The sequence below is a fragment of the Xenopus tropicalis genome, chromosome 6 (assembly GCF_000004195.4).
Source record: "Xenopus tropicalis strain Nigerian chromosome 6, UCB_Xtro_10.0, whole genome shotgun sequence".
Classification (NCBI taxonomy): Eukaryota; Metazoa; Chordata; class Amphibia; order Anura; family Pipidae; genus Xenopus; species Xenopus tropicalis.
In genome coordinates this window covers 7,027,721-7,041,278 of record NC_030682.2, presented here as the reverse complement: position 1 = coordinate 7,041,278, position 13,558 = coordinate 7,027,721, and the positions used below count along the sequence as shown (strand labels likewise).

Here is a 13,558-nt window from a genome sequence, read left to right as displayed (position 1 = left end):
CTCCATCTTGCCCTACTGTCTCCATCTTGCTCTACTGTCTCCATCTTGCCCTACTGTCTCCATCTTGCCCTACTGTCCCCATCTTGCCCTACTGTCTCCATCTTGCCCTACTGTCCCCATATTGCCCTACTGTCTCCATCTTTCCTTACTGTCTCCATCTTGCCCTACTGTCTCCATCTTGCCCTACTGTCTCCATCTTGCCCTACTGTCCCCATCTTGCCCTACTGTCTCCATCTTTCCTTACTGTCTCCATCTTGCCCTACTGTCTCCATCTTGCCCTACTGTCTCCATCTTGCCCTACTGTCTCCATCTTTCCTTACTGTCTCCATCTTGCCCTACTGTCTCCATCTTGCCCTACTGTCTCCATCTTGCCCTACTGTCTCCATCTTGCCCTACTGTCTCCATCTTGCCCTACTGTCCCCATCTTGCCCTACTGTCTCCATCTTGCCCTACTGTCTCCATCTTGCCCTACTGTCCCCATATTGCCCTACTGTCTCCATCTTTCCTTACTGTCTCCATCTTGCCCTACTGTCTCCATCTTGCCCTACTGTCTCCATCTTGCCCTACTGTCTCCATCTTGCCCTACTGTCCCCATCTTGCCCTACTGTCCCCATCTTTCCTTACTGCCTCCATCTTGCCCTACTGTCCCCATCTTGCCCTACTGTCTCCATCTTTCCTTACTGTCTCCATCTTTCCTTACTGTCTCCATCTTGCCCTACTGTCCCCATCTTGCCCTACTGTCTCCATCTTTCCTTACTGTCTCCATCTTGCCCTACTGTCTCCATCTTTCCTTACTGTCTCCATCTTGCCCTACTGTCCCCATCTTGCCCTACTGTCTCCATCTTTCCTTACTGTCTCCATCTTTCCTTACTGTCTCCATCTTGCCCTACTGTCTCCATCTTTCCTTACTGTCTCCATCTTTCCTTACTGTCTCCATCTTGCCCTACTGTCCCCATCTTGCCCTACTGTCTCCATCTTTCCTTACTGTCTCCATCTTTCCTTACTGTCTCCATCTTTCCTTACTGTCTCCATCTTGCCCTACTGTCCCCATCTTGCCCTACTGTCTCCATCTTTCCTTACTGTCTCCATCTTTCCTTACTGTCTCCATCTTTCCTTACTGTCTCCATCTTGCCCTACTGTCTCCATCTTGCCCTACTGTCTCCATCTTGCCCTACTGTCCCCATATTGCCCTACTGTCTCCATCTTTCCTTACTGTCTCCATCTTGCCCTACTGTCCCCATCTTGCCCTACTGTCTCCATCTTGCCCTACTGTCTCCATCTTGCCCTACTGTCCCCATCTTGCCCTACTGTCTCCATCTTTCCTTACTGTCTCCATCTTGCCCTACTGTCTCCATCTTGCCCTACTGTCTCCATCTTGCCCTACTGTCTCCATCTTGCCCTACTGCCTCCATCTTGCCCTACTGTCCCCATCTTGCCCTACTGTCTCCATCTTTCCTTACTGTCTCCATCTTTCCTTACTGTCTCCATCTTGCCCTACTGTCCCCATCTTGCCCTACTGTCTCCATCTTTCCTTACTGTCTCCATCTTGCCCTATTGTCTCCATCTTTCCTTACTGTCTCCATCTTGCCCTACTGTCCCCATCTTGCCCTACTGTCTCCATCTTTCCTTACTGTCTCCATCTTTCCTTACTGTCTCCATCTTGCCCTACTGTCTCCATCTTTCCTTACTGTCTCCATCTTTCCTTACTGTCTCCATCTTGCCCTACTGTCCCCATCTTGCCCTACTGTCTCCATCTTTCCTTACTGTCTCCATCTTTCCTTACTGTCTCCATCTTTCCTTACTGTCTCCATCTTGCCCTACTGTCCCCATCTTGCCCTACTGTCTCCATCTTTCCTTACTGTCTCCATCTTGCCCTACTGTCTCCATCTTGTCCTACTGTCTCCATCTTGTCCTATTGTCTCCATCTTGTTCTACTGTCTCCATCTTGTCCTACTGTCCCCATCTTGCCCTACTGTCTCCATCTTGTCCTACTGTCTCCATCTTGTCCTATTGTCTCCATCTTGTTCTACTGTCTCCATCTTGTCCTACTGTCCCCATCTTGCCCTACTGTCTCCATCTTACCCTACTGTCTCCATCTTGTCCTACTGTCCCCATCTTGCCCTACTGTCTCCATCTTTCCTTACTGTCTCCATCTTGCCCTACTGTCTCCATCTTGTACTACTGTCTCCATCTTGTCCTATTGTCTCCATCTTGTTCTACTGTCTCCATCTTGTCCTACTGTCCCCATCTTGCCCTACTGTCTCCATCTTGTCCTACTGTCTCCATCTTGTCCTATTGTCTCCATCTTGTTCTACTGTCTCCATCTTGTCCTACTGTCCCCATCTTGCCCTACTGTCTCCATCTTACCCTACTGTCTCCATCTTGTCCTACTGTCCCCATCTTGCCCTACTGTCTCCATCTTGTCCTACTGTCCCCATCTTGCCCTACTGTCTCCATCTACCCTACTGTCTCCATCTTGCCCTACTGTCTCCATCTTGCCCTACTGTCTCCATCTTACCCTACTGTCTCCATCTTGTCCTACTGTCCCCATCTTGCCCTACTGTCTCCATCTTGCCCTACTGTCCCCATATTGCCCTACTGTCTCCATCTTTCCTTACTGTCTCCATCTTGCCCTACTGTCTCCATCTTGCCCTACTGTCTCCATCTTGCCCTACTGTCTCCATCTTGCCCTACTGTCTCCATCTTGCCCTACTGTCCCCATCTTGCCCTACTGTCCCCATCTTTCCTTACTGTCTCCATCTTGCCCTACTGTCCCCATCTTGCCCTACTGTCTCCATCTTTCCTTACTGTCTCCATCTTGCCCTACTGTCCCCATCTTTCCTTACTGTCTCCATCTTGCCCTACTGTCCCCATCTTGCCCTACTGTCTCCATCTTTCCTTACTGTCTCCATCTTGCCCTACTGTCTCCATCTTTCCTTACTGTCTCCATCTTGCCCTACTGTCCCCATCTTGCCCTACTGTCTCCATCTTTCCTTACTGTCTCCATCTTGCCCTACTGTCTCCATCTTGTCCTACTGTCTCCATCTTGTCCTATTGTCTCCATCTTGTTCTACTGTCTCCATCTTGTCCTACTGTCCCCATCTTGTCCTACTGTCTCCATCTTGTCCTACTGTCTCCATCTTGTCCTATTGTCTCCATCTTGTTCTACTGTCTCCATCTTGTCCTACTGTCCCCATCTTGCCCTACTGTCTCCATCTTACCCTACTGTCTCCATCTTGTCCTACTGTCCCCATCTTGCCCTACTGTCTCCATCTTGTCCTACTGTCCCTATCTTGCCCTACTGTCTCCATCTTACCCTACTGTCTCCATCTTGCCCTACTGTCTCCATCTTACCCTACTGTCTCCATCTTGTCCTACTGTCCCCATCTTGCCCTACTGTCTCCATCTTGCCCTACTGTCTCCATCTTGCCCTACTGTCCCCATCTTGCCCTACTGTCCCCATCTTGCCCTACTGTCTCCATCTTGCCCTACTGTCTCCATCTTGCCCTACTGTCTCCATCTCACCCAATGATATGAATACTGTATCTACATATGGACTCCTTGGTCCTGTGCTGTGCCTGCCGGGATGGGGGCAGCTGGGCAAATACAATAGTTGGGTTTGCCTGGCCTGGGCTACAGCTGCCTGTGTGCCGGGATTGTGCCGTCTGTGCCGGGATTGTGCCGTCTGTGCCCGGATTGTGCCGGGATTGTGCCATCTGTGCCCGGATTGTGGCGTCTGTGCCCGGATTGTGGCGTCTGTGCCCGGATTGTGGCGTCTGTGCCGGGGATGTGCCGTCTGTGCCGGGATTGTGCCGTCTGTGCCCGGATTGTGACGTCTGTGCCGGGATTGTGCCGTCTGTGCCCGGATTGTGCCGTCTGTGCCGGGATTGTGCCGTCTGTGCCCGGATTGTGCCGTCTGTGCCCTGATTGTGCCATCTGTGCCGGGATTGTGCCGTCTGTGCCGGGATTGTGCCGTCTGTGCCGGGATTGTGCCGTCTGTGCCCTGATTGTGCCTAATCTGTGTCTCCTCTCCCAGCAGGTACAGGACTCCTTCCGAGCTCCACAACGATAACTTTTCTCTGTCCACCATTGCCGAAGGCTCGCACCCAAATGTAAGGAAACTATGCGACACTCCATCTAACCTCTCCCCCCATGCCCGCGCATTGGCTTACTATGATAACGTTATTTGTCAGGTAACTTGCCCGTTTCATGTCTTCCCCTTCTGCATGTTTCTAGCCTTCTCTCGACTGCGGGGGTGGGCCGGGGGGTGGGGGGCACAATGCCCCAGGCATATTGGCACTCTCAGGGAACCTTTGCCAGGAAAGAGTCAGTGTGTAGAGAGCGCCAAGGAAAGGCTCCAGGTGTTTTTATTATATTCCGAGTCTCAAATCCTGGAATCAACTCTGATTGGTGCGTCAAAAATATCAAGGAGTGATCTAGTCCCGCCCACTGGTTGTTTTATAGACTCCCTGTCCCTGAGCTGCCATCAGTACCTTCTAATCCCACCCACTGCATCAGTTAAAGAATCCATGCCCCTCCCCTGTATGCTGCCATCAGTATCCTCTAGTCCCACCCACTGCATCAGTTAAAGAATCCATGCCCCTCCCCTGTATGCTGCCATGAGAGAGCTCTAGTCCCACCCACTGCATCAGTTAAAAACTCCATGCCCCTCCCCTGTATGCTGCCATCAGTACCTTCTAATCCCACCCACTGCATCAGTTAAAGAATCCATGCCCCTCCCCTGTATGCTGCCATCAGTATCCTCTAGTCCCACCCACTGCATCAGTTAAAGAATCCATGCCCCTCCCCTGTATGCTGCCATGAGAGAGCTCTAGTCCCACCCACTGCATCAGTTAAAAACTCCATGCCCCTCCCCTGTAAGCTGCCATGAGTGCTCTAGTCCCACCCACTGCATCAGTTAAAGAATCCATGCCCCTCCCCTGTAAGCTGCCATGAGAGTGCTCTAGTCCCACCCACTGCATCAGTTGAAGACTCCATGCCCCTCCCCTGTAAGTTTCCATGAGAGTGATCTAGTCCCACCCACTGTTAGAGTATTCTAGTCCAGCCCACTGAGTCAGTTATAGATTCATTGCCCCTCCCTCTTGAGCTTCCATCAGAGTTTTGAGACTTTTTGCCCCCGCCCTTGTAAGCTTTCATGAGTTCTAGTCCAGCCCACTGCCTCCCTGCCCCTCCCCCCCTGGCTGCTTACAGGTAAGGGACCTGGGTCTGAGAGGGGGAGGGGGGCAGTTCCACCTTGGGCAGGGGGTATAGAGAAGAAAGAGCCCTCTGACTGCAGCAGCAGAGGCTGAATAAAGACTTATGTGCATCAGGTTCAACCAGACAGAGGGTTGTGCCCAGGGAAGGGTTTCCATAAAGGGGCGGTTCACCTTTACAGGTGAACTCTTTGCAGCTTTCAAATGGGGGTCACTGACCCCGGCAGCCAAAAAATTACTCTTTTAGGCTCCAGTTTTATCATTACTCTTTATTACTTGTCTTTCTATTCAGGCTCCCCTCTCATTCACATTCCTTTCTCACATTTATACCACTGCTTGGTTGCTAGGGTAATTTGGACCCTAGCAACCAGATAACTGCTGAAACGCCAAAGTGGAGGGCTGCTGAATAAAAAGATAAATGATTCAAAAGATACATGTAATAAAAATGAAGACCAATTGCAAACTGTCTCAGAATAGCCCTCTCTGCAAAGTGACAGTTAGTGATGCATGGGGAATCCAGGAGCGTCTGGCTGCTTCAGGGTCTCACCATTTAACCTTATTTTAGGCTTTTTAATAAAATAATGAGAAATAGATACAAAGATTCCTCGGTAAGAAGTGAAACCTGCTTTTATTGCATGTGCCTTGTGACCCCCCCCGTGCATGTCCCCCCCCCGTGCATGTCCCCCCCCCCCCCGTGCTGCAGCCTGTAGCAAATGCAATGTTGTCTCTGTTGCGCTTTCTCCCTCTTGTTACCTTGTTCTGGGTGTCCCATGGGCAGTACCAGCTGCCATCTCATCATTCTCTGTCTGTCTGTTTGTGCGGAGGGGCCGCTGCCCTGGGAATGAGGACCTGCAGGAGGACCCCCAGGGCCCATCTGGAATCTGATGGTGAATGTGACGCCGGTTACACAAGCCGCTGTAGTCCTATTAGAGCTGAGAATTCTGGGTGTTGTAGTTCTGCATAGTCAGACATAGGATTAACCCTTCCTAACCTGCTTTGTAGATTACAGGGGGGTCCCATCATACTAAAACCTGGAACCTGCCCCGTGACTATATAGCTAGATTACCTGCCTGGGGGCACTTGTTACTAGGGGCGGTGGGGGCACTTGTTACTAGGGGCAGTGGGGGCACTTGTTACTAGGGGCAGTGGGGGCACTTGTTACTAGGGGCAGTGGGGGAACTTGTTACTAGGGGCAGTTGTTACTAGGGGCAGTGGGGGCACTTGTTACTAGGGGCAGTTGTTACTAAGGGCAGTGGGGGCAGTTGTTACTAGGGCAGTGGGGCACTTGTTACTAGGGGCAGTTGTTACTAGGGGCAGTGGGGGCACTTGTTACTAGGGGCAGTGGGGGCACTTGTTACTAGGGGCAGTTGTTACTAGGGGCAGTGGGGGCACTTGTTACTAGGGGCAGTGGGGGCACTTGTTACTAGGGGCAGTTGTTACTAGGGGCAGTGGGGGCACTTGTTACTAGGGGCAGTTGTTACTAGGGGCAGTGGGGGCACTTGTTACTAGGGGCAGTGGGGGCACTTGTTACTAGGGGCAGTTGTTACTAGGGGCAGTGGGGGCACTTGTTACTAGGGGCAGTGGGGGCACTTGTTACTATGGGCAGTTGGGGCACTTGTTACTAGGGGCAGTGGGGGCACTTGTTACTAGGGGCAGTTGTTACTAGGGGCAGTGGGGGCACTTGTTACTATGGGCAGTTGGGGCAGGCTTTAGTATACCCACCCAGGCACATCAGCTTCTCAGGCAGACGTGTGGCAGTTAATGCAGCGGTGTAATTGCTGCCCATAAAGGAGTAATGGCTGCCAGGGGATCTATTATTGCGCTATTTATGTAACTGTTATTGGTGCCAAACTGCTTCCCCACAGCAGAGCCTCTCAGCGCAGAGCCATGTTCTGTTAAAGTGACAGCCACATCCCACACCGGGTCTCTCAGGGGGTGTCTCTTCCTCTGCTGGGGCTGACGGACCTCTCCTGTCTATCGTCCAGCCCCCCAGAGTGGCCAGGCCACACCCATTTTCACATACTCATATTTGCCCCCCTTTAAAAATAGTCCCACTTCCCCCAACCCTGTATAATAATATGGGTGCATCTAGGGACCCACCCAGTGCCACTACGGTCACGGAAAGTACTTTCGGGGGCCCTTTGCTACCTGCGGGGAGTGTAATTGGGTGACAAAGCGCATCACCCTAAAGGAAACAGTATGGGAGCACCCACAATTAAAATAAACACAGGGGAATGTTCTTGGCGCACACTAACCCATGGCCTTATATGATACTGTCTGAGGGGAACGGTATGGCATCTCCCACCCCTATAAATATACAGAGGATTCTGGGAGCATAACAGCCCAAACCTCATACTGTCTCTCCTAAGAGAATATCCTGTAAATAATGTATATACTGCCTTAATATATGTCAGATGTGCTATAACCAGGCCATGGGGTGCCCAACACGCTGTGTATTATCAGGGCCGAGTAGCTAAATCCCAGGCAGCTACGCTCTGTGCCAATGAGAGAAAGAAAATAAATCAGCCGTTTCCTTTGGTTATTGGATATTTTTATTGAGTGCTGGTTCCATAGAGCTACAGAGTAAGGAGGGGAAGGCAATGTATTGGGAAATGTATACACAGTAGAGCTGCTCAGCCCTTCCCTGTTACATGCTCAGTGGCCCATTTATTAGACTGAGCAGAATCCCGGGTTGCTAGGCAACGCTAGCCAGGCTCCAGGGTGAAACTAGGCCTCAGGATAACGATTATGCTTTGGCTGAACTGACTGAGCGTAATGTGCACAATTAGTTATACCTTTTGCCTACGTTACACTCTATACCAGGCAACACTGGTGTGTGTATATATATATATATATATGGGTTAGATCCACCCACCCCTGGCTTCATCTGACTGGACCTTGGGGGGAAAAGGATCTTTATTATAGAATAGATAGTGAATAGGATTATATATATACAGTATATATACTGTATATAAAGTAAAAAAGCTGTATTACAGTGGATATATTGGGATAACTGTATATTTAATGCACATTGATGGGAAATCCTATTCACTACTAACTACTCCAAAGTAAGGATTCTTTTTCCCCCACGGTCCAATCAGATGAAGGGGGTGGGTGGATCTGATCAGCACCAGGCTGTGGGGGTTGGCAGAAGAGCTGACTTTCTTTGGAGTCTGTGCTGCCTGCACTCTCAAGTTGAATGGAGGAGTTTATAATCCTGTGAAATCAATAGGGGAAAATAAGGTTCAGTCACGTCCATTAAATACTACAGTCACTTTACAGCTGAACTTCCCAAACTGCGGCTGATCTCCTTAGAATTGGTCAAAACCGGGGCCCTGGGGCCCGACCTATAGGCCACTGAGGCTGGAATTTGGGGGTCAGTGACAACAATGGAACTATAGCAGGGTTACTGCTTACAGCCATAGCTCCATATACTTTATTTTAGCAACTGGGGACTGACTAAATGTCAGTATATACCCTGAGTATATACCCATAGAACTCTCCAGCAGCCCCCTGAGTATATACCCATAGAGCTCTCCAGCAGCCCCCTGAGTATATACCCATAGAGCTCTCCAGCAGCCCCCTGAGTATATACCCATAGAGCTCTCCAGCAGTCCCCTGAGTATATACCCATAGAGCTCTCCAGCAGCCCCCTGAGTATATACCCATAGAGCTCTCCAGCAGCCCCCTGAGTATATACCCATAGAGCTCTCCAGCAGCCCCCTGAGTATATACCCATAGAGCTCTCCAGCAGCCCCCTGAGTATATACCCATAGAGCTCTCCAGCAGCCCCCTGAGTATATACCCATAGAGCTCTCCAGCAGCCCCCTGAGTATATACCCATAGAGCTCTCCAGCAGTCCCCTGAGTATATACCCATAGAGCTCTCCAGCAGCCCCCTGAGTATATACCCATAGAGCTCTCCAGCAGTCCCCTGAGTATATACCCATAGAGCTCTCCAGCAGCCCCCTGAGTATATACCCATAGAGCTCTCCAGCAGCCCCCTGAGTATATACCCATAGAGCTCTCCAGCAGCCCCCTGAGTATATACCCATAGAGCTTTCCAGCAGTCCCCCGAGTATATAGACATAGAGCTCTCCAGCAGCCCCCTGAGTATATACCCATAGAGCTCTCCAGCAGCCCCGAGTATATACCCATAGAGCTCCCCAGCAGCCCCCTGAGTATACCATAGAGCTCTCCAGCAGCCCCGAGTATATACCCATAGAGCTCTCCAGCAGCCCCCTGAGTATATACCCATAGAGCTCTCCAGCAGCCCCCTGAGTATATACCCATAGAGCTCTCCAGCAGCCCCCTGAGTATATACCCATAGAGCTCTCCAGCAGCCCCCTGAGTATATACCCATAGAGCTCTCCAGCAGCCCCCTGAGTATATACCTATAGAGCTCTCCAGCAGCCCCCTGAGTATATACCCATAGAACTCTCCAGCAGCCCCCTGAGTATATACCCATAGAGCTCTCCAGCAGCCCCCTGAGTATATACCCATAGAGCTCCCCAGCAGCCCCCTGAGTATATACCCATAGAGCTCTCCAGCAGCCCCCTGAGTATATACCCATAGAGCTCTCCAGCAGCCCCCTGAGTATATACCCATAGAGCTCTCCAGCAGCCCCCTGAGTATATACCCATAGAGCTCTCCAGCAGTCCCCTGAGTATATACCCATAGAACTCTCCAGCAGTCCCCTGAGTATATACCCATAGAGCTCTCCAGCAGCCCCCTGAGTATATACCCATAGAGCTCCCCAGCAGCCCCCTGAGTATATACCCATAGAGCTCTCCAGCAGCCCCCTGAGTATATACCCATAGAGCTCTCCAGCAGCCCCCTGAGTATATACCCATAGAGCTCTCCAGCAGTCCCCTGAGTATATACCCATAGAACTCTCCAGCAGTCCCCTGAGTATATACCCATAGAGCTCTCCAGCAGCCCCCTGAGTATATACCCATAGAGCTCTCCAGCAGTCCCCTGAGTATATACCCATAGAGCTCTCCAGCAGCCCCCTGAGTATATACCCATAGAGCTCTCCAGCAGCCCCCTGAGTATATACCCATAGAGCTCTCCAGCAGCCCCCTGAGTATATACCCATAGAGCTCTCCAGCAGCCCCCTGAGTATATACCCATAGAGCTCTCCAGCAGCCCCCTGAGTATATACCCATAGAGCTCCCCAGCAGCCCCCTGAGTATATACCCATAGAGCTCTCCAGCAGCCCCCTGAGTATATACCCATAGAGCTCCCCAGCAGTCCCCTGAGTATATACCCATAGAGCTCTCCAGCAGCCCCCTGAGTATATACCCATAGAGCTCTCCAGCAGCCCCCTGAGTATATACCCATAGAGCTCCCCAGCAGTCCCCTGAGTATATACCCATAGAGCTCTCCAGCAGTCCCCTGAGTATATACCCATAGAGCTCCCCAGCAGTCCCCTGAGTATATACCCATAGAGCTCTCCAGCAGTCCCCCTGAGTATATACCCATAGAGCTCTCCAGCAGTCCCCTGAGTATATACCCATAGAGCTCTCCAGCAGCCCCCTGAGTATATACCCATAGAGCTCTCCAGCAGTCCCCTGAGTATATACCCATAGAGCTCTCCAGCAGCCCCCTGAGTATATACCCATAGAGCTCTCCAGCAGCCCCCTGAGTATATACCCATAGAGCTCTCCAGCAGCCCCCTGAGTATATACCCATAGAACTCTCCAGCAGCCCCCTGAGTATATACCTATAGAGCTCTCCAGCAGCCCCCTGAGTATATACCCATAGAACTCTCCAGCAGCCCCCTGAGTATATACCCATAGAGCTCTCCAGCAGCCCCCTGAGTATATACCCATAGAACTCTCCAGCAGCCCCCTGAGTATATACCCATAGAACTCTCCAGCAGTCCCCTGAGTATATACCCATAGAGCTCTCCAGCAGTCCCCTGAGTATATACCCATAGAGCTCTCCAGCAGTCCCCTGAGTATATACCCATAGAGCTCTCCAGCAGTCCCCTGAGTATATACCCATAGAGCTCTCCAGCAGCCCCCTGAGTATATACCCATAGAACTCTCCAGCAGCCCCCTGAGTATATACCCATAGAGCTCTCCAGCAGTCCCCTGAGTATATACCCATAGAGCTCTCCAGCAGTCCCCTGAGTATATACCCATAGAGCTCTCCAGCAGTCCCCTGAGTATATACCCATAGAGCTCTCCAGCAGCCCCCTGAGTATATACCCATAGAGCTCCCCAGCAGCCCCCTGAGTATATACCCATAGAGCTCTCCAGCAGTCCCCTAGTCACAAGAGCTTGCGTGCAGATTGTGCAGCCAGCGACTACAGAACTAGGTCAGCTCACTGGTTCAGTTCACACGTGATTTATAGTAATAATGATTTCCAATGGCTTCTCCTTCCTGTTTCCCTCTAGAGCAGAGAAGAGCATTATTTCCATAGTTATCTGGTTTATTGCCATTTAATACCAAGCAGGGGTTTCTGTCGTGCCCAGACGTTTGAATAGAGACAAGCGCCCTGTGTTTAATGGGAATATTGGGGTGCATATATAATAATACTCCTGTTGCAGGGCTTTCCCTCAGGCTGAAGCAGCGTATGGAACGAGCCGGGTCTATAATGGCAATAGGGGCTTCTGTATCTTCTTGTTCCGCAATGCATTGTTCCTATGCGCCTCCCTTCACTCAGCGAGAGATTTCCAGCCTAAAGGCTTCGGGGATCCGGGCGCAGCACCTCAACGTCAGATGGCTGCCATATTGTCTCACATTCTCTGCCTTTGTACCCACAGGAGGACCCCAATGCCCCCCAGAAGGTGCAGGATCTCCCCAAAGCCTGCCTGAAGGATGAGGAGCCATTCAACATCCAAAATTCTCTCTCTCCCAAGCACGACAGCGGCAAAGGGGACCCCGATATTGCGGACGTTAACTGCGTCCTGAACAACTTGACATGAGGAAGGACGAAAGCGTTTGTTGGATAAAAGAAGGTGACTCCGTGTTGTCTTCTCTGACTTAACTTCTCCAGTGCTGAAGGACCTCACGAGAGGACCAATCACAGTCCGCCTCCAGCACTGACAGTGTTAATGTATCATTTCCATACCACACCCTCTAATGTGCCCCCCAAATCCCTGGCATGCTTTGGTGTATTTTGTACAGAGGTTGGCATAACGCTGGTGCAGAGTCTTGGAGAAGGTGCGCTCTAGCGTACCAACCGTGGGCCAGACTGGAGTTAACCCCATATGTCTCCATTCCATGAATGCATTAAGGTACAGTTGATATGATTAATATAGAGGCGTTCGGCTCATACTGACTAGTTAAGGCAAGATGCCCCTGGTGATGTCTCCTACCGGTGGCCAATAGGGTTGCTCATGAGTCAGAATATTTTAGGTGTCTTTGAAGGCTTTGCTTTAGGGTGGGACCTGAGGATCTCCAGGTGTTGGTAGTCTTTAACATTCTATGGGTGCCCCTACTTTGGGGTCTCAGTCACTCCCCCTGTATTGCTTGTTTGGTGGTCTCCTGGCCTAGGAGCAATGCAGAACCTGCAGCAGATGGAGCAAGTTCACCCTTTCACGCCTTGCTCTGTCTCCTTTGGGTGCTGAGTTCGGCCTACATCCGGAATCCACCAAGCACCCTGGAAACAAACAGCACTTGCCCCTGGCACATCAAGGAACACCCATGTAGCAGCGGTCCAACCAACCACCCTTGCCCACTCTCGTACCGCTTAGTGCTGTAGAATGTTTCTCAGTTTAAAGGCAAACTATACCCTCTAGTCAAGCTTTAAAGAAACTGGGAATTACACAAAACAGAAAAGCCATCCTAAAACCAGACTTGAAACAGTTATTTCTAAATGTAACATAAACTCAACCTGCCGCGTTTCATGCTTTCCCTAGCAGATATCTATAGGGCAAGAGCCAGTGTTGGACTGGAACTCTAGGGGCCCACCAGAAAACCTTGGAGCATGGGCCCACTCTTTAAAGTATTATTCCTTTGCTCATTTAATCTCTTTATTATTCCTGGTATCTTTGCTCCTCTTTGAACCTCCACCGGGAGTTTTCCTGGTATCCCCGATGGACCAGTCCAACTTCAGCAAATAGTTAGAAGCACGAGGCCCACTGACACCTGGGCCCACCGGGAGTTTTCCTGGTATCCCCGATGGACCAGTCCGACTCCAGCAAATAGTTAGAAGCAAGAGGCCCACTGACACCGGGAGTTTTCCTGGTATCCCCGAAGGACCAGTCCAACTTCAGCAAATAGTTAGAAGCAAGAGGCCCACTGACACCGGGAGTTTTCCTGGTATCCCCGAAGGACCAGTCCAACTTCAGCAAATAGTTAGAAGCAAGAGGCCCACTGACACCTCAGCCCACC

At 50.9% G+C, this 13,558-nt stretch overlaps 1 protein-coding gene across 4 annotated transcripts in view; it reads left to right on the top strand.

Annotated features, from left to right (window-relative positions):
• cspg5 (chondroitin sulfate proteoglycan 5) overlaps window positions 1-13,311 on the top strand; it is a 44,755-nt gene extending 31,444 nt beyond the window's left edge. The window contains exons 4-5 of one of the 4 annotated variants that reach the window (XM_031903797.1): window positions 4,040-4,193; window positions 11,986-13,311. In XM_031903797.1, coding sequence (XP_031759657.1) covers window positions 4,040-4,193; window positions 11,986-12,147 — 316 coding nt within the window. In that variant the 3' untranslated portion in view covers window positions 12,148-13,311. Of the gene's footprint in view, window positions 1-4,036; window positions 4,194-11,985 lie in introns of all 4 variants that reach the window. The other 3 variants (XM_031903799.1, XM_031903796.1, XM_031903798.1) reach the window with 3 other exon arrangements.
• Window positions 13,312-13,558: the final 247 nt, after the last annotated feature.